The 21,999-nt window shown below is 37.5% G+C and overlaps 1 protein-coding gene and 1 pseudogene across 2 annotated transcripts in view; one reads left to right on the plus strand and one right to left on the minus strand.

The window, feature by feature from the left end:
• The window catches only part of LOC124438818 (exonuclease mut-7 homolog), a 43,418-nt gene extending 26,518 nt beyond the window's left edge, over positions 1-16,900 (plus strand). The window contains exons 22-24 of one of the 2 annotated variants that reach the window (XM_046989035.1): positions 5,275-5,394; positions 14,176-14,295; positions 16,450-16,900. In XM_046989035.1, the coding sequence (XP_046844991.1) occupies positions 5,275-5,394; positions 14,176-14,295; positions 16,450-16,527 (318 nt within the window). In that variant the 3' untranslated portion in view covers positions 16,528-16,900. Of the gene's footprint in view, positions 1-5,274; positions 5,395-14,175; positions 14,743-16,449 lie in introns of those variants that run through there. The other variant, XM_046989034.1, reaches the window with a different exon arrangement.
• Positions 16,849-21,999, minus strand: LOC124438820 (annotated as a pseudogene).

A 21,999-nucleotide genomic window follows, 5' to 3' on the forward strand; every position in this document is an offset into this window, starting at 1 on the left:
TTCCAAGTTGGTATACCAACTTTCTAATGTAAGCCGTTTTGACTCTGAAGATGACTACCGCTAAGGTTGTCGAAACGTCAGTCAACAACAACAAAAACAGTCCCACTCAGGACTATACCAACCTGGACGATCTACATTTACAAGCATGTAACGATACCCCCGGGTTCAAACCATTTACTTTAAATAAGGCTACATTGCTCACCTTTTTCTTTAAAAAGCGATAGATGAGTATTGGATTCGGTATTAGATTGTATGGAGCTGGTAGTGTGTTTCCTTCTTCTCTCTGTACGAAATCCAGCCACACTTCAGTACGACTGAATTTCCACTGATTGTCTTGCTCTTGCTGTAAAGAGAGCATATTTATGACTAGTTAGTTTTCAAATGAGTGCAATCATTATATGTTTTTTTGCCATCATCGATTTAGTCGTTCATGCATGTCTAGTATCGTTTCGTATAGATTTATTGAGCAGTATTCAACTGGTTGAGCTTGATGTGTGAAAATTGTCATGTTTGTGGAAGACAAGCTTATTGCAAAACTGAGTTAATTCTTTGAAGTGCTGAAGTATTTATTCCAACTGCAGGGACAGTTGGTTCCAGTAAACCTTATTAGCTATTGAAATTTGTAGGACGTTTTATAAAGCCAAATGGCGCATGTTTGTGCTGATTCCATGAATAAGCTTTGAGTTTGTTGTGCGTGAAATTTTGGTCCTTTCTATGTAGGTTTTAGACTATCTAGTGAACACGGAAGCATTTACAGAGCCACACTACACAGGAACTCATTATGTGAGGATGTTAATTAGACTTGGATCATAAAATCTTAATAATATACCCTGGATCCGTTACTGGCGAGACTTGCGCCTAAAATAGTATTCTAACTATTGTACTAAGTCCAATTAATGCATGTTCCTTACCGACACATACTCGTATGAATGATTCATCATTGCAATGAGCATGTTGAGTGCAATGAAGACAGCAAGGATTGAGTAGATCGCGAACAACAGTTTTCCTGTTACTTGTGTGATTTCAAAACGTGAATCTTTTGTATCAAAGTCTTCGAGATCGATTTTGTCGAAGAGTGCCCAGAACATAATTTTGGACGCTTCCAGAAGGCTAAAAAATAAGGTTCGTTGCTTTGACATTGTCGCTAAAAGCCTGTTGTTTTGTTAACCAAGGCAAATATCTTATTACAAACTTTAAGAAATTCTCGTTTATGTTTTCTGTCTTGTTTTTGTTTTTGATAGACATCTCTTCTTGGATGCTGGTACAGTTCAAATAAAGATTCTTCAAACCCACGACAAATGCAACAAATATGGCAGCAAAAAATAGCATAAATTTCATAACATCCAAAATCATTTGGTAAAGCGATAACTGAAGCGGTCCTAACGTGGGATGCACCTATATGAAAAATTTAAAATTAACACGAATTTAGTGGCCATAACACCAACATATTGACCATATAAGATTACCTTTACCTGTAATGTGCTTCGGTGCAAAGATTAGTTTAAGCTTTTCTAATGCATCTCACCTGACAAAAATCGAGAAAATGAAGAACACTGACGACAGTGGCCATTGCAAAAAAGCTATTTCCGAGCAGCAACAACGTATACCCGAGCGCATAGCCATTTTTCTTATTGTCGTACGATGCGAGAGTACGTTCAGTGATTGACCAATCCCCCGTGACGATATTACCAGCAATCCAAAATGCTCCCGCCATGATAAACAAAGTCAGCATTATGACTGTGATGATATTCCACCATTTGAAGAAATAGCTCATTTTTGGTTCATGATGTAGCATTTCACGAATCTCCTGATATACCATTCCGATGACAGTTAGGAAAATTAAAGATTCTAGACGTTGGTAAAACGAAGGCTGAATAAGTTTTAAAGAACCGAGTGAGTTTCATTATATCAATACTAGAAACAACGTTCTGGCTGATTCAGATGTATTTATTACCTATAACTGTTGGAGTGGGCTTATGCTGCTGCGAGGAGACAGCAATCAGCGAAAGAAAGACTATGAACTGAGTAAGGTGGTTGATGAACTTCATGTATGGAGTGGACATAATTTTTGATATCTTTGAAGCAGGAAATATGAAATATATTAAAATAAGGAGAGGGGAAAGAATTGTATACATGATAAACCATAGCTGGCGAGATATCATGGATTTTTTTTGGACTTTACAAGGGAAGCCAGAGTACACGATCATTTTAAGGAGTTGTTGAGTATGCGGATGCGCAACAAACTGAAAAAAAATACAATGAAAAAAGTCACTTTTTTGTCAGTACGTAAATTCAATCTTTCCATAGTTTAGGAAGCTATAAAATTTCTAAATTAAAAGGGAAATAAATTTTTTCTTGCATTAGTTTCGCGTGTTTTTGTTTCTTCAATAGCTACAGGTTGTACAAAAGAGTGAACAGTTAGGAGAACGTCGTTAAAATTAGCGCACAAGATTTGCAAAAGTTTTTTATTGAAATAGGTCGTTCAACTTCAAATGTTTCATCCGACAATAAATCTATCACAACAATAACCATTTTCTGGACGAGAATTGTGTTAAGTAGTTATTTAGTACGCGGCTGAGATGTTTTGTGCATGGAACCATCACGAACTTTCTAAGCTGTGATGGAACACACATTTTTTGACAAATTCTCCATGCGTTTTTATTTATAATATAATATGAACTTTGCACAATTTTTCTTTCCCGTTACCTGTTTTTGATCACATTGTATGGCGTACTTCAGACGTTTTACCACATTTTTACGTGTCTTGTGCGTTAAGGTCAACGCGTTGCGTGTCTTAAACTCAAAATCGACGTCCATGAGTGCCATTACTTCCTCCATGTTTCTGCAACTGTTGTACAGCTCCGTCGTAAAAGTTTTGCACGTTTTTGATAATTCGGTGTATTCGTTCTTCAGTTCGTACTCATCTCTGGTGCGCTTTTGTAACTTTGAAATTAGATCTAATGACTGAGAGAACGGGTCTTCTATTCTGTCTTCCTTATCTTCTAAATAACTTGTTCGGAAAAAAAGTTGGTATATGTCAACAAATGTGATTCTTATTGTGAATTTTATAGCTGTTGTTGCAAGGGTATTGTTGTACAACTGCAACATTAGCGTACATACTCAATTGTGGAGTGTTTTCCTATCTTTCCTTATTTGACATTTTGTCCATTTAGCCCATGGTAAAAGAAAAAATTGACTTTATTTTTGTATGACATTTTGACACGAAGCAAGTATAATTATTTTAACTTTTACATTATTAAATTTCAAACGAGTAAACGCTCATATATCAATGAATAAAGCTTCGTTAGCGTTCCTGTTTTGTTATAATTTTATCGAGTGATGGACATCCCGGTGATTTTTAATTTACTGAGAATGGGAGATTAATAGAGCGGGGCGAGGAGTTATTCTTTTGCAAGTAGGGGAGTATGTAGAGGAGGAAGCTAAAAAAGATGAAACACGGTAGAAGCGCGCACCTAAGATACATGGTTTTTATTGCTATCAAAGTCTAATTAGGTCCTACTAGTGCTAGCATCCCTTGCTTTAAGCTAGCAAATTCCATAGTTTACTTTCAAAAAAAAATATCCTCACCAACCAGATTTACCTTAAACACATATAGACGGGACTTGAAAGCCCTCTGAAGCGATTTATGGCAATCGCTGAACGAAGCATGTCTGGAATATGTTCGGATTCATATTTATCCGGGTCTTTGATACGGTAGTTGTTCACTATTAAATGATGTAAAATCTCCCGGTGGTCCAGTTGAACTGCTAGTATTATTGGCGTGATAAAGCTTGTCGTTAATATGTTTTCGAAGTCTGTATAGTCCTATATGTATACATATGATAAGTTTACGATTTGTTTGAAGTACAATATGTTAAAATGATGAATCTAAAGAGCAAATAATTTGTGTTCATACTTCATAGCTTCTGTTTGATTAACACACTATTAGGATACCCTTTCATAAATAGTAAATACTTACTTTGCAGTCTGGACTTTTTGACAGAAACACTTTGACGCCCTCAAGATCGTTTTGGGCAACGCATTGTAAAAGAAAACTTTTCGAATCGTCCTCCTCTGCTGCCAAAAGCTTATCCCGCTCATCCATGACGGCAAAGTCTCTGTTTTCAGCTTTGATTTCAAGAGTTGTTTTGCCATTCGAGTTTATGGCGTTAACATTGACTGGATTCTTATCGTCGTCTTTTTTACTCTTGACTAAATCAATGTCAGTCCTTGAAAGAGAATCGAAGAATTGTACTTCGTTTTCATCAACTTCTCTGGCACTCCGCTTCATGACTATTTCTCAACTCGTTAACGAAATATATTACGCTTTGATTTAACGATTGCTTGAAGCTTGCGTGGACAAGCAGTACACATAAACGAAAGAATATCGGAATAGCACTTCTTTTAAAAGAGACAATGCGAGCTTTTATATAAAATACGCAGGCTATCTGGTGGGATATAAAGTCGAAAAGGAAGACGACTATTTTAGTGTTACTAAGTTCGTACACAAATAAAAAGTTTCTTTGTCATAATAACGTTCTTTTTATACATTAATTTTAGTTTAGAGAGGCGTTTGGTTAAAGTCACGAAATACTATGGTTTTTGACATGTTCCACCTTTCACGTTGTTAAAAAACGCCTCACTATTCGGTTTTCATTAAACATATCATTCTAAAGGATGGATGATAGTGAATTTTCACTGGCAAACTGCGCAACGACGAATGTTTATATCGTCAATATTTTTCGATGTTATGCTTTGCGTGTCATAGAAAGCGGTGTTTCCGTTCTTGTCTTTCAAAGGTCACTTGTTTAGTGTTGCCAATATCCAGTCTTCTGACCTCATTGGAGTTTCGTTGTTTTGGTGTTCCGGTGTTTAAATGTTCATAACTTTCCATGTTTGAATGTTCCGTTGTTATTGTGTTCAAGTGCTTCAGTGATGTTTTTAGTTCTTTTAGTGCTATTTTTAGTTCTTTTAGTTTTGTTGACCGGAACTTTTGGACCTCAAATGTCTGACTTCCTATGTTGTAGCACTGCTTTCTTCCTAGTTAGAAAACCTAATTACTCAAGTTTCAGCATCGTAAACTTGTGAATAATCGAGTTGTACTATCAGATCGCTCTCGATGAAGACACCAGACAAATGCTAAACTATATGATAAGTCAAGAATTAAAATTTTCACATTGTTGTTTAAAAACCTCCCTTCTGAAGAATGTTAATACTTGGGGTTCTTTGCTACATTTTTCTACAACAAACTTTAAATGCTTTTTTTTTCTTCAGATTTCTAATCGGAATGAACATACAGTATCGATGCCTGAGGCTTACATCAAGTACGGTGAAAGGAAAAACGAAGCTCTTGGCCAAGCACGTGAACAAAACATGGCACATCAACAACGCAAAGTTAGTAACAATTTATTTTCTCAGTATATTTCAAATGGGTCATCAAAAATTACGCTTCCCTTAGTTGTAAACACTTTAAAACTTAGTAGCGGCGTTCGCCTACAGATTGAAGCTCTTTCCGAGAGTATATTGGATAAGATTGAGCTGTTTTACTGCTGTGCGACTTGCGGGAAGATATTCTGGGAGGGTGGTCATTTTTCTCGTATATGCACGCAGTTTACCGAGGTGTTAAACCGTACAGGAACAATGTACCAGGAACAGAAAAAGTATACCTGATATGTTGTCCCGAGAGAAAATTCTCCAACTGAAAGATGTTCAGAATGATTTTCAATGCATGAATTAGACACACAAGAGATGTACCTATGCTAGGTTGTTTTATTAAATTTCGGTTTTTACAATTGAAAAGACATTGTTTGTTGCTAGTAGCGAGTTAGACGTGATTATGTAATATTTTTACAGCGAATTTAATGTTCTTAGCTACTTGTCGATCAATTAGTATTGGTAATAATATAGTTTTGAGTGAAACTACGGATAAACATGCACGAATGAGTTCTTTAAAGACTGCGGCGAAATAGTGCTATTTGTAGTGATTGAAAAACTCACGAGTCTATGTTTAGCCGTAATTGCACAAGAAACTATACTATTACTTAATAATAATATACTTCGAGATGTTACTTGACTGTACTGTCTAGCTCTGTCTCACTTCGTTTCTCTCTATCTCTTCAGAAAAGCCTCGTTACGCTGCTTAACTTTAGAAAAGATTCACCCAAAAAATAGTTCTTGCTGTTTGGTTTTTACTCTTTGCATTCTTTTGTAATTCTTGAATTTCAAACGATTACAATTGTGGAAATCTTTGTTCACTTACAACTGCCGCCATGTTTTTTTTTTAATTGAAAAGAAGTTTGTTTTGCTTTTATTGCTTTTCAGCCAATCAGGTTACAGTATTTGCAGTACAATTACACTTTTCTACAGCGCATTTTCACAGTGCAATTACAGATAAACTGCACTGCAATCAACCTATCAGAATTGAGAAATTTTTTTCCTGAATATTATTAACTCATACATTGATTCAATCCAATGTATGAACTGTTTACTATAATTATAATTCGAACACCCAAAAGACACGCAATTGAGTACAAATAAAAGATAAAATATGATCTCATTTTATGGACTAATTGAACTATATACAAGCAGTACACATAAACGAAAGAATATCGGAATAGCACTTCTTTTAAAAGAGACAATGCGAGCTTTTATATAAAATACGCAGGCCATCTGGTGGGATATAAAGTCGAACAGGAAGACGAGACTATTTTAGTGTTACTAAGTTCGTACACAAATAAAAAGTTTCTTTGTCATAATAACGTTCTTTTCATACATTAATTTTAGTTTAGAGAGGCGTTCGGTTAACGGCACGAAATACTATGGTTTTTGACATGTTCCACCTTTCACGTTGTTAAAAACGCGTCACTATTCGGTTTTCATTAAACATATCATTCTAAATGATGGATGATAGTGAATTTTCACTGGCAAGCAGCGCGACGACGAATGTTTATATCGTCAATATATTTTGATGTTATGCTTTGCGTGTCATAGAAAGCGGTGTTTCCATTCTTGTCTTTCAATAGTCACTTGTTTTAGTGTTCCCATGTTCCAGTCTTCTGCCCTCATTGGAGTTCCGTTGTTTTGGTGTTCCGGTGTTTAAATGTTCATAACTTCCCATGTTTGAATGTTCCGGTGTTATTGTGTTCAAGTGCTTCAGTGTGTTTTATTTTTAGTTCTTTTAGTTTTGTTGACCGGAACTTTTGAGCCTCGAATGTCTGACTTCCTATAAGTGTGTCGCAGAATTCACTGAGTTCGTCCAGAAAATAGATCTTCACTCTGATTCGGTTTGTTTTATGGAGTTTATTAGCAATGAACAATCTACACAATCTCCCCGACTATTACAAATTTGAGTCTATTTATATGTTTACATTTCGTGACTTACGTGCACTACTACAACGTGAATTAATTAAGAGAGAAAATACTTAGGAAGTGTTAAGTATATACACCCTAATTTAATTATAATTTTGGCACTCATAAAACTCTGCATGGGAACTTAGGCCCAGTTCAAACGTCGCATTTTACATGCGCCGAATCAAATGCGAGAATTATGTGCATGTAAAATGCGACGTTTGAATCAATTAAATTCGACGGATTTTAATTTAATGCGACTTTAGTCGCATATTCGACTGAGTTAGTCGAATATTCGACGAAAATTCGACTTTGATTCAAACGTCGCATTTTACATGAGCCGAATTTAATGCATAATTTATTTTAAGATATTTCTAAGCAAAAATCAATTATTTCCATGCTAAATGCCATGCGCAAAGTTGTAAAAACATGGCGGCGGCGAGTGATGGTAATGGCCCTTGTATTTCGTGCACAAGTTTAACAAAATACACTTGTTTAAAGTGCAAAAAAATTATATTTACAAGGAAAATTTCCTCGAGATACACGAAATGTTTTTTTGAATCGAAGATCAGAATAAATACTCCAAACTTTCTTCCACCAGCCGGAATTTCTATCTTGTCTTCGACATGATCGATAAGGAGGGCTACGTATGAAGGCATTTTTTTGACCAATTAAGGGTAGAAAAACATGGGAAATTTGCAGAAGCTGCCGTCTCGTTTCTAATAGTTTATTTACTGCAACGTGCATCAATATTCGTCTTTTCCTATTAACACGAATCATATTTGAAATGCATAAACTCAACATTTTTCTGTTCGCCATTTTAGGAAATTAGTACAAGAAAATGAATAAACTATGAAAAAGTGGAAGCATAACTTTTATAAATGCGACTATTAAATTCGATGTCTGAATCAAACTACGCATAAAACTATTTTAGTCGACTAAAACTCAGATTTGATTCGGCGCATGTAAAATACGACGTTTGAACCGGGCCTTATAAAATCTGGCATGCAATAAAAAATATAAATGAAATATCCTAAATTATACAACACTCTCCCCCCCCTTGACTCACTCAGGAGTCAAGCATCGCCCTAACCTTCCACCTGGCGTCCAAAGCCGCCTTTCTCTTAGTCTTCTCCTTACATCCGCTAACTATATCCTCCTTAACAACCCCTTCAACCTTACTCTCGTCTTTAACCTCAACTGGATATAAATGCTGAATCGCTCTATTCAACACCTGGCGACGACCGTTTGTCATCACGCAAACCCTTGCACCACGAACGACCTTATCCTTGCCACAAATCAATTCCTGAATCACACCTGTCTTCCACTCCCCCCTTTTCTTACCCTGCTCAAACACAATGACCACATCCCCTGGCTTAATTATCGCCGACTGTTTGTCTGCCATCCCAACCTTATGAAATTCCCGAAGATTCGTGAGATACTCCCGTTTCCACCTGCTCCAAAAATGCTCCAGTATGGTACTTAAATGTTTGAATCGTGTCCTAGTGTTTGTTCTAGTCGAATCTTGTCCTAAATCATTAATTTTTGAGTCCTTGCTATCGGGTAATGTCACGATGCACCTACCATAGACTAAATGTGCAGGAGTAAGTACTTCACTATTCACTTCCTCGTACTCATACGTTAAAGGTCTAGAATTCAATTTAGCTTCAACTTCAGCTAGAACAGTTGTCAGTTCGTCGAAAGTAAGTTTTGCATTGCCCAAAACTTTCCTTAAACAGACTTTCACTAGCCCTATCATCCTTTCGAAAAACCCTCCCCACCATGGGGCCCTCTCTAGGTTAAATCGCCACTCAATGTTCTTAGCGCTAAGGCAATTATCTACTTCTTCGCATTGAAATAAGTCGCGCAACGTCTTTTTTGCGGCTTTAAATGTTTTGGCATTGTCAGAAACAATAAGTTTCGGTGTTCCAAAACTTGCAAAAAATCTTCTTAAACAGCGCAGAAATGTCGCTGCACTCAAATCGTGCACTAACTCTAAGTGAACCGCGCGTGTCACACAGCAGGTGAACAGCGCAATGTACACCTTGCTCATACTTGCCTTTGTTTTTACGTACAAAGGTCCTGCAAAATCTACGCCTGAATTTTCAAATGGTGCGGCTCTCCTAACCCTAAACTCTGGTAACGCTGCTTGCTTTATTTGTGTACACGGCTTACTGTTCCATCGTTTACAAGCTACACATCCACCGCTCACTCTCTTAACTTCCTGTCTGCCCTTGGGTACCCAATACTTCGACCTCAGTTGCGCCAGCGTGCTCCGAACTCCCCCATGCATAACAGATTCATGACACTGCCTAATCACTAGCTCTGTGAAATACTGTCTCCTAGGCAAAACAATCGGCTCTCTAGCTTCTGCCTCCAAATCTGATTCACCCAATCTTCCCGTACAATGCAGTATCCCGTTCATTTCTATCAGTCCGTACTGTCTTTCTAACTGCTTAAACTCGGGTTGCTCTCGTAACTCTAGCTGGGCTGACTTTATCCACTCGCATTCTCCATCATTCATTTCGCTCGCTTTTATTGGTCCGGTAAAAATTTCTAATCCTAGTCTTTTTTGTTTCAAATTATAGACGAATCTCTTCACCCACGCAGTAACTCTTAACAGCCGTGTAAGTGTGCTGTATTTACTTATGCTAATGACATTGCCAATTCCAAACAATGACCTTGCACTTATGATTAGGTTAACAACAAATGACCTTTTCTCTTCAACCTTGCTGTCTACTGTGGGAACTATCTCCTTCACCATAGGATAATGCCTTGGACTACCCCGCAACCAAGACGGTCCTGACCACCAAACCTCCGCGTTCTTTAACTCAGTCATCAAGACCCCTCGCGACCCTAAATCTGCAGGGTTTTCCTTACCTGGACAATGACTCCACTCTGTTTTTGAACTAAGCCTTAATATTTCGTCAACTCTATGCTGAACAAATTGCTTCCAATTGCCTGAGTTGACTATCCAATACAAAACAGTCATACTATCAGTCCAATACTTAACGCCCTCAAAATTATACTCTGACTGCAGACATTAAATGAGCCAATATTCTAGCTGCCATTAATTCTAACCGCGGAATACTAAGTTCTTTCATCGGGGCTACTCTTGTTTTGCTGGCAATCAACTTAACACGAACATCGTTACCGTTCAAAACTACTAGATACACAACCGCACAATAAGCTCGCTTTGACGCATCCTATTGAAACACTCTTTACCTCCTTTAGATCTCTCAACCACTTCTCCCACTTCTCTTTCACACTTTTAGGCAATGTATCGTCCCAATCCACGCCACTGTAACAAATATCTTGAAAGAGAATTTTAGCTTTAACAATCGTAGGACTCAAGAGCCCTAATGGATCGAAGATACAAGCTAACAGACTCAACACATTTCTCTTCGTCGGTTCCGTGTTTTCCGCTTTCGCACTCAAATTTTCGAAATCGAATATTATTACGTCCCCGACGCTATCCCATTCCAACCCTAATACTTTACCAAATTGACCCTGTACTTGAGCAAGCGTGGTTTTCGCATACGTTTGCTCATCAACGCAACTACTTTCCACGTCACGCACATCTTCTTCAATTTGCGATCTTAACGCACTATCATTAGTCCGCCATTTGCGTAACTTAAATCCGCCTTCATTCATGCGTTCGTTGGCCTTACGATATAGCTGATACGCTCGCTCTGTACTAGATTCACCGCTGGCAAGATCGTCCACGTAAAAGCTTTTTAGCAGTTTTTCTGAAAATTCCCTATCGCACTGTAAATATTTGCTATTATGATGCCTTAACGTCGAATTAAGCAAAAATGGTGACGAATTCACCCCAAATACGACTCTAAAAAAACGGTAAACTACAAGATTCAAATTGTTGCGCAGTACATCATCTACCCACAAAAACCTTAGGCTATCTCGATCCCTTTCGTGCACTTCAATGTTTAGGAAGGCCTTCTCTATGTCCGCTATTAGCGCTATTCTTTGCTCACGGAACCTAATCAGAATATCAAACAAAAAATGATTAAGTGAAGGTCCGATATGCAAACAATCATTCAAAGAGACACTTGACTTGAGTACTTTAGCGCTTGCGTCATAAACCACTCTAACCTTTGTCGTCTTGGCATCCTTTCGCACGACAGCTTGATGAGGCATGTAATGTATTTTGGCATGAGAATTAATCACACTATCTTTTCCTACCCTCTCTATGATGCCTAACTCTTCTTGGGCCTTAATGATAGTGTCATATTCCTTCAGTAATTCTGGGTTCTTACCTAGTCGTCTGATTTGTCCCTTCATTCTCTTAAGACTTAAGTCATAGTTAGTAGGTAAAGGATCGTGACCCTCCCTCCAGGGCAACCCCACTGAATAACGCGTACCGTCAAAACTAAGATCGTTTATGACCGATTCATGCACATCACTTACTTTGTCCTTAATTCCTAGGCTTTCTAAATCCCAAAAGTTTTCTACGTTGATACAAGTTTTATTAGCGGAGCAAAAATTTACCTGAGCAGTGGCGGGTTGATTCTTATCCGTGCTTCCAACCGGCCCTGAAACTACCCATCCAAGCACCGTCTCGATAGCCACAGGCTCCCCCTGCTTCCCTCGCATAATACGACCTTTCTGCAACGACCACAAGTAATCCGCACCCACGAGTACGTTTACCTCCATTCCTCATTTACCTTACAAACATCAGACAACCACAACCCTTCAAATGTTCAAAGTTATTTCGAACCACCTCCAAATGTTGATTACTAATTACTGATATTTCTGGTACAACATATGCCTCGATAGATACGACTTCACCACCCGACAACGAACTCAAATCCAATCGCACAACCCTTCTCAACTCGTTCTCTAAAGCCCTTTTCCCAAACGTTCCTATTCTCAGATTTTCTTCACGAACGACTTTACATCCCAACGCTTTAGCCGTCCTTTCAGTAACAAATGATCTCTGACTCCCAGAATCCAACAAAACCCTTACACGTCCCGACTTACTACCAATCAGTTTTGCTTGTGCAGTTTGCAAAGCAACATTGCATCCTGCTTTTTCACAACTATTCTTAGGACTTACAAATAGAGTATTACTACTATTGGTATCTACATTCCCAACCTCCCCTTGTCCAACAGTTCCCTGGGGCTTACTTTCCTTTCCCGAATCACACAGAGCCTTGTGGTGATTCTTCTTACATATACTACATTTAATATTGTTGTCACAGTCACGAGCCATGTGGCCCTTTTCCAAACAAATATAACAACGACCGTATTTCTTAATAATAGTCTTACGTTCCTCAATTGACTTGATCTTCTCACATTCTTCATGCCGATGACATCCCAGGCAGAATGCGCAACGAACCGGTCCCGATTTTGTCAGGAGGGCGCTTGCTGTTTTCGTATCGTTCCGCCTGGCTCCATTTGATGACTTCTCAGGATCACCATGCCGTTCTCGTTGCTCTCTCTGAACTCGATGCTCTTCTCGCAGCTCAACTTCGCACTTTAACGCTCTTAACATATCGTCCATATCCCACTGATGGAAGTTTTCGCCTCTCGTGATCAACAATCGAATCGATTCCGGTATCAAGTTCAAAACGTAAGGTACCACGATTGATGAATACGTAGCGCTGTCCACTCCCAATGCATCCAAACCTCGATGATGTGTTTCGACACTATCACACAAGTGACGAAGAGACGTAATATCTCTCGGATCTTTCACTCTATCTAAGTTCAAAAGTTTTTGCATGTGCGCTCGTTGGACCGATTCTGGCTTCCCATAGCGTTCCTTCAACGCGTCTATTGCAGCGTTGTAGTTCGCCGAAGTCAAAGAATATCCCGCGATACATGACTTCACTGGTTCGCCTAAGAGTCCCCGAAGATAATTGAATTTGTCAACGTCGGACAAACTTCCATTTCCGTGAATGGCGCTTTCGAAGGAATCCCAAAACTCCTACCATTCGCAAACATTTCCATTGAACCGCTTAACGTGCAGCTTTGGCAATTTTGCGCAAACTGTTCTATTGGTCACCGACGCTCCTCCGTCAGACCTTAACGAACTGTTCATTCTATTTTCCGAAGCGCAATTGCCGTCAATCTTTTGGCGAAGCTTCCTCGCCATCGACTTTGCTTCAGAACTTATTCTTCCAGCTTCCTCGACTTCGCTGACAATGTCAAGTTCTGACGCTTCTTCGTCCCCAGCAATCAAGTTAAGGATGTCTTCATCCAGTTTTTGGAGCATAGCGACTGTCTCCAAGATTTTGTCGCGTTGCTGTTCCGCGTCATTCTTTCTTCGTTCATCGAATGCGTCGACTAAGCCTGCTGCCGACGCCACAACTTTCGTCAGGTAACCGCGATGACCTGCTCGTACTCTTTTCTTTCTTGCTAACTCCTCCATACTATCCGGCTCGAAGGACCACTTGTCGCAGAATTCACTGAGTTCGTCCAGAAAATTGATCTGCACTCTGATTCGGTTTGTTTTATGGAGTTTATTAGCAATGAACAATCTACACAATCTTTTTGACTATTACAAATTTGAGTCTATTTATATGTTTACATTTCGTGACTTACGTGCACTACTACAACGTGAATTAATTAAGAGAGAAAATACTTAGGAAGTGTTAAGTATATACACCCTAATTTTTAATTATAGTTTTGGCACACATAAAACTCTGCATGGGAACTTATAAAATCTGGCATGCAATAAAAAATATAAATAAAATATCCTAAATTATACAACACACATTGTTGTTTAAAAACCTCCCTTCTGAAGAATGTTAATACTTGGGCTTCTTTGCTACATTTTTCTACAACAAACTTTAAATGCTTTTTTTTCAGATTTCTAATCGGAATGAACATACAGTATCGATGCCTAAGGCTTACATCAAGTACGATGCAAGAGAGAACGAAGCTCTTGGCCAGGCACATGAACAAAACATGGCACATCAACAACACAAAGTTAGTAACAATTTATTTTCTCAGTATATTTCAAATGGGTCATCAAAAATTACGCTTCCCTTAGATGTAAACACTTTAAAACTTAGTAGCGGCGTTCGCCTGCAGATTGAAGCTCTTCCCGAGAGTATATTGGATAAGATTGAGCTGTTTTACTGCTGTGCGACTTGCGGGAAAATATTCTGGGAGGGTGGTCATTTTTCTCGTATATGCACGCAGTTTTCCGAGGTGTTAAACCGTACAGGAACAATGTACCAGGAAGAGAAAAAATATACCTGATATGTTGTCCCGGGAGAATTTTCCGACTGAAAGATGCTCGCTCATTGCGCATGCGCAAGACAATGGTTGTTTTTTTTCATTGCATAATGATTTTCAATGCACGAATTAGACACACAAGAGATGTACCTATGCTAGGTTGTTTTATTAAATTTCGGTTTTTTCAATTGAAAAGACATTGTTTGTTGCTAGTAGCTAGTTAAACGTGATTATGTAATATTTTTACAGCGAAGTTAATGTTCTTAGCTACTTGTCGATCAATTAGTATTGGTAATAATATAGTGAAACTACGGATAAACATGCACGAATGAGTTTTTTAAAGACTGCGGCGAAATAGTGCTATTTGTAGTGATTGAAAAACTCACGAGTTTATGTTTAGCCGTAATTGCACAAGAAACTATACTATTACTTAATAATAATATACTTCGAGATGTTACTAGACTGTTCTGTTTAAAATCGTGGCCAGAGATTTTCCCGGCGGAAAGCGAATTTTCAATATGAACATAATAGCCCAACATAAGACTTTTAAAAAAGCCATCACAGTAATAAATCTTTCTTTATTTTATTACTGTGATGACTTTTTTAGAAGTCTTATGTTTGGCTATTATGTTCATATTGAAAACTGTACTGTTTAACTCTGTCTTACTTCGTTTCTCCCTATTTCTTCAGAAAAGCCTCGTTACGCTGCTTAACTTTAGAAAAGATTCACCCAAAAAATAGTTCTTGCTGTTTTGTTTTTATTCTTTGCATTCTTTGGTAATTCTTTAATTTCAAACGATTACAATTGTGGAAATGTTTGTTCACTTACAACTGCCGCCATGTTTTTTTTTAATTGAAAAGAAGTTTGTTTTTTGCTTTCAGTGCTTTTCAGCCAATCAGGTTACAGTATTTGCAGTACAATTACACTTTTCTACAGCGCATTTTCACATTGCAATTACAGATAAACTGCACTGCAATCAACCTATCAGAATTGAGAAATATTTTTCCTAAATATTATTAACTAATAACTTGATTCAATCCAATGTATGAACTGTTTACTATAATTATAATTCGAACACCCAAAAGACACGCAATTGAGTACAAATAAAAGATAAAATATGATCTCATTTTATGGACAAATTAAACTATATGAAAGTATGAGGTGTGATGAATTGTCAAAGACAAATGCATATCACAAATCAGATCTTCCCTTGAAATTTTGAAATGCGGTGAAAGTTTTAAATTTTACCATCGTTTAGATTGTTTGTATACATACAGTTAGACATAAAGAGAAAGCTTGTGAAATTTTTTTGTTGAAGCACAGTTTCATCATTGCGTTTCAAGTTTTATTAATAAACCCACTTGATGGATAGGCATTTTGTTATGATGATGTCATTTAGTAGACGTCAATTTTTTACGTACGCGAAGATCGTGACGTCACTTTCTTTTATCGAATATTTCATTTCGTGAATGGGAAGTGTCTCTGGTCGGAGCAACTCAAGGTTTACAAATGTCAGAACACGTGACTTGTTTCGTCAAGCGTCAGTAATATTTGTAGCACTGATCTGAAAATATACTGGATAACGCACTCCGCTATTTCAGGGAAGCCGGAGCCGCCATGTTGGAATGTACCACTTAATACGAAAAAGTAATCATAATATCAATCAAAATCATATTCCCAAAAAATCAGCTAGGTTTATTTATGGGTTTAAGTTCCAAAAATAACAGAAATACGTCGTCAAACTCCCGTCGTACATTAAAGTTTGTTTTTACTCCTCAAGTAAGACCTAGTAATCGGGTGATAACAATAGGGGCACCCGATTACTCTGGCTTCAACTTTTGATTGGGCGTTGTATTGCAATGCGCGCTGTCTAGTTTATTATACATATCTATGATGTGTAGCAGGAAAGCATGTTGATTAATGAATGGAACTGGTCATCACACACACACCTTGGACATTGCTGTGAACTGAAATCCTAGTTGTTGCCGAACGAAGCCTGACGACACGTTGTCTGGAGAGGTTGTACCAACGAAAATTATTAAATTTGTGAACTTTAATTCACGTTAATTCAGATATTTATCGCCAGATAAAAACCAAAGACAGAAGTTTTGGAATAAGAAGAGATATTATTAGCACTATCACCTTTTTACACTTACAGCATTGTCCAGTAAGTCTTCCTGTTTTGAAATATTAATAATTTCTTTAAGAACTTTGATTTCACAAGTTATCATATTTCGCCCAGTTTAAAAAAGTATTGATCGTCGGATCAATTTTATCGGATTCAATAATTATTAATACACTTTTAGCGATTCGTACGTAAATATTTAATATTGATTATACAAAGATAATTGCAGTTCGTTGCTACCCACTATTTTTGAAATCGTTTATAGATTTGTATGATTTGTGTAGCAGTACAAAATGAGGCATACTCCGAATAAAAGTTCATGTTTACCTCAATATTTGAGAAGGAAACAAGACAATTTTTATTTCAATCTTCATATTTCGAATTTGTTACATATAGTCTGATGATGAATTTGTTACATATAGTCTGATGATGAATTTGTTACATATAGTCTGATGATGAATTTGTTACAAATTATAAATATAACTGTTCAAATAAAAATTGTCTTGTTTCCTTCTCAAATATTGAGTCAAATACGAACTTTTTATTCGGAATATGCTTCATTTTGTATTACATAAAATTGTCGGCTGGTAATGGATTTTGTGTGATAGATATGTGTGAATTTATTTTAAAAGACGTCGAGACATTTCATCTACATGCGTTGTTCTTTGATGATTTAGATTTTGCTTTCTTCCATGTCCTTAGCTGTTCCCAATCATTGTTTTTCTCGAGCTTCTTGTGCTAGGAAGTATCGTCGAATTAGCCGTTCGATTATCTTTTTTCTCTAAAAAAGATGTCGAATTATTCCCATGAAAATTTTCCCCATGATAAGCTCTGCTCATGCGCACAGTGCAAATATATAGTTTTCAAAGAGCCAAGATTTCCAGAAGAAAACCTGATTTCGCACCCAACCCTTTTTCTTTTAGCCCGTAATATCAACGAACGATTTGTTAGAATCTTATGTTTACGTGGCTTTACTTCGATCATTTTTATGAAGAATCTTCGGTATTAGTTTACGAATACATACCAAATGTTTACGAAGATCTGAACAAGAACTTGCATACTTGCATCTTGCTACACGTACCTTGTCTTGTGCTTCGTCTCTACTGGTTTGATCTGTCGAATGGGTATCGCCAACTTCTCCTTCGAGCTTAAAGATTACATAAAGCAAATATTGTTACGTTTTCCATATTTTTATGATACGTTCAATATTTCGCGCTTACTCTTTGCTTTAACTTGAAAAACAGTTCAATCACAAGTTTTGGATTCGGTATTAGATTGTACGGAGCTGGTAAAGTACTTCCTTTTTCCATGAATTCCAGCCACAATTTTGTTCGACTGAACTTCCACTGGATGTCGTCGTCTTGCTATAATTGAAATGCACTTAAACTCAAAGCTAATCGGTTGGTCATCTGGTTATTTGTAAGGTCAGTTTTGTGAGGAATAACTTGTAAACAGTTGTGAATGCGAGAGTTGATATTTTTCATCGTGATGATTTTTTGAAAATTTAATGCAAACAAATGGTAGCGTCTTTTTAATAGATTTAGCATGGCTGTGTGTTATGCTGCTATGATCAAACATTGTTCTTTTACAATCTCCCAGTGTCTTGATTTTCAAAGTTTTGTGATTGAGTTAAGCAAGTAAAATAGAATTAAATACCGCTGGCTTCATTCACTTCGAGTTTCGTTTTGAATTTTTAGGGGGGGGCTCTGGTTTTGGGATTTGAAAGTGTCCGTTTCATAGATTTATTGAGCATTATTATCTGGTAGTTCTTGATGTATGAAAATTGTCATGTTTGTGAAAGACAAAGCTCATCGCTAAACTTAGTTAATTCTTTGAAGTGCTGAAATATTTATTCCAACTGCTTGGACAGTATGTTCCAGTAAACCTATTAGCTATTGAAATTTATAAGACGTTTTATAAAGCTAAGTGGCGCATGTTTGTGCTGATTGCATGAATAAGCTTTGAGTTTGTTGTGCGTTTTGGTTTTGCTATGTAGGCTTTAGAATATCTAGCGAACACAGAAGTATTTACAGAGCCACACTACACAGGAACTCACATTGTGAGGATGTTAATTAGCTTGGATCATAAAATTGTAATGAAACACCCTGGATCCGTTACTGGCGAGACCTGCGCGTAAATGAGTATTCTAACTATCGTACTAAGTCCAACTTGTGCATGCTCCTTACCGAGATATAGTCGTATGAATGACTCATCATTGCAATGAGCATGTTGAGTGCTATCAAGACAGCAAGGATTGAGTACATTGCGAATAGCAATCTGCCAGTTTCTTGTGTGATTTCAAACGTCGAGTCTTTCGTATCAAAGTCGCTTAACTCGATTTTGTCGAAGAGCGCCCAAAACATATGTTTTGACGATTGAAAAAGACTGTAAAATGAGAAATTGTAATTGTAATTCAATGAGGTAAAATTGGTTTTTTTGAAAAAATTAAGATTCATTTACGCACGTTGAAAACTTTTTGTTTGTATCTTCTAAGATTCGTCTGTCGCTGAGATTTTTGTTTTCTTTGATAATCTCGTCTTGAATGCTGTTGTAGTATGAATAAAGGTTTCTTAAACCCATGACAAATGCGACGAAAATGGCAGAAAATAGGAGCAAAAATTTCACGACATCTTGAATCATACGATAAAGTGATAACTGCAGCGGCCCTAACGTGGAGTTGACCTGCGAAAAGAAGAATTAAAAGGCGCAATTATGTGAGGGGCTTTTATACGAAAATATCTGGTGCGAATAGTTTCCAACACTTGCAATAACAAGAATACCCAAACAAAAATATAATACGAAGAAATGGCTAGTCTGACTTTGTCCGTTTCGTCTTACCTGACAAAAATCAATCAAGTGAATAACGCTGAAGACAGTCGCGACTGAGAAAAAGCTATTTCCCAGTAAAAGTAAATTATATCCATCTTTGTTCTTGGCGTATTTCCTAACGGAGTAATCTTTGATTGACCAACCCCCCGTGATGGCAAAACCAGCAATCCAACTTAATCCAGCCATGACAAACAAAATCAGCATTGTGATCATGATGATGTTCCACCACTTGAAGAAATAATTCCTTATGCGATCATGGCGTCGCATTTCAAGACATTCCTGAAGTATCATTCCAATGACCGTTATGAAAATTAAATATTCTAGACAGAAAGGAATACAATGAACGCGCGAGTTTCATACTGGAGACTGGAGACGACTTCTAGTTGATTCATAATTTACCTATGACTGTTGGAGTGTGGTTATCTCGCAGCGAGGAGCCAGCAATCAGGAAAAGAAAGATTATGAACTGCGAAATATGGCTGACAAACTTCATGTATGGAGTGGACATCATTTTTGAAATCTTTGAATCAGGAAAGACGAGGTATAGTAACACAAGGACAGGGAAGAAAATCATGTAGAGGATAAATGGAAACAGAAGGTAAACAATGCGTGTTCTTTGGATATTCTTCGGAAGGCCCGAGTATACGACGAAGTTGACCAACATTTGAATATGAGGATGGGCTACAAACTGAAATATATCAAAAAAAAATTGTCTTCGTTGTAAAATACTCTGCGGCCGAGGGTGAAACTTTGAACTCGAGAGAAAATGCAAAGAAACTTTATACTTATGAGTTTTTGGCCAAGCACTATATCTATGGTTCCTGTGTTTGTGTGGATATGCAAGTATAGAATGCTCAGTTTTTTACTTGCCTCCTTGTCATTACTGTTGATGGCCTTTTTCAATGAAGTTACTACCTCAGAACAGCTTTCTTTCTTTACATTCTCATCATCATTCTCATCATCAATCGGGGCAAAATATTTTTGGTCGATATCTAACAGAGCCATAAGATCCTCTTTGTCTCTGCAAGCACTGTTTAGTTCCGTCGTGAACGTCTTGCATTTGTTTGACAATTCCATGTACTCCTTCCTCAGTTCAGGCTCATCTCTAGCGCGTTTTGTAACTTCTTATTTAATTCAAACGCCTGAGAAAGCGGGTCTATTGTGTTGCCTTTGTTATCTTTGATCTTGTCTTTTAAGTAACTTAATAAAGAAAACACTATATACATAAATATTGTCAGAAAGAAGAAAACTTACAAAAACTACAATTTCATCCTGACGAGCCTGAAATTAGATGAAAGTGCCTTGTGTCTATGGCGAGAAGAGGAGACAAGTTCGTTAAGTTTGTTAGGTGATAATAGTTGTTTGATAGTTGTGGTTGGTAGGTGATGAAGAATTTCTCTTTCAGTCACATTACCAACCAACCACAACTATCAGTACTCAACAAACGTAACGAATTTGTCTTTTCTTGCCGCCACAGACAAAAGTCAGTTCAGTAGAAAGAAAACGATCATAAGAGTATATTTAGCTTTTACTTAATACAATACATAACGCTATATACACCATATATGTCAGATCTATTCTTGTTTATAACAAATTCTCATTCCATAGTTCACAACAGTACTACGTGTCTCTAAACCACCCAGACTTACCCTAAACATATATAGACGGGACTTGAAAGCCCTCTGAAGCAATTTATGGCAATTCGTGAACGAAGCATCTCCGAATTTAGCTTGCACCGTTCACTTTTGTATTCACACTTGTCCGGATCATCGATAAGGTAGTCCTTTGACATAAAGTGTTTTACAATCTTGTAGTGACCCAATTGAGCTGCTTTTATAATTGGCGCGAGCAAGTGGTCGTCTGAGTTTTCGTGATATGTCAGCAACACTTCTAGGCATTGAAGATCGTTCTCATAAACGCATCGTAAAAGAGCATATTTCAAGTCAGCTTTTCCTGTCAAAAGCTTTTCTATGACATCTTTGTGACCTTTTTTAGCCGCAATTTGAAGCGCCGTTTTGCCATCTGAGTTTATGGCGTTAACATCAATTGGATTGTTGGTGTCTTTGATTTTACTCTCGACTGTGTCAACATCCCCTCTTGCTACAGCATCGAAGAATTTTTCATTCGGAACTCCGGCATGCGAAATTCGTGTTGAATTGCCATCAACATTGTCCAAGTAACGTTCTTGCAACTCGAAGCTAGTTTCAGGAGCTGCCGCGGAAGTCATTTCGAACTGCAAATAACCTCTCCTTGATTCGTATTTATTTGCTTCGCTACAAATATTTGGACATCAATGAAATTCGAAGTATTCTACTTGTGCCCACTCCGATTGTTATTCAATTGTAAACTATGTTGTAATACGTTTTAAACTTTAAAAATATCTGCATGCAGTTGCGCACACCGTAGCTGTTTTTGTTCAACCGGCGGAATACACAAGAAAATTTACATTTTTTTATAAAGCCCTTTATGGTCGTCTATGTTCTCTGTTCCTTTTATT

Source organism: Xenia sp. Carnegie-2017, unplaced genomic scaffold, assembly GCF_021976095.1.
Source record: "Xenia sp. Carnegie-2017 unplaced genomic scaffold, XeniaSp_v1 HiC_scaffold_19, whole genome shotgun sequence".
In the NCBI taxonomy this organism is placed as follows: Eukaryota; Metazoa; Cnidaria; class Anthozoa; order Malacalcyonacea; family Xeniidae; genus Xenia; species Xenia sp. Carnegie-2017.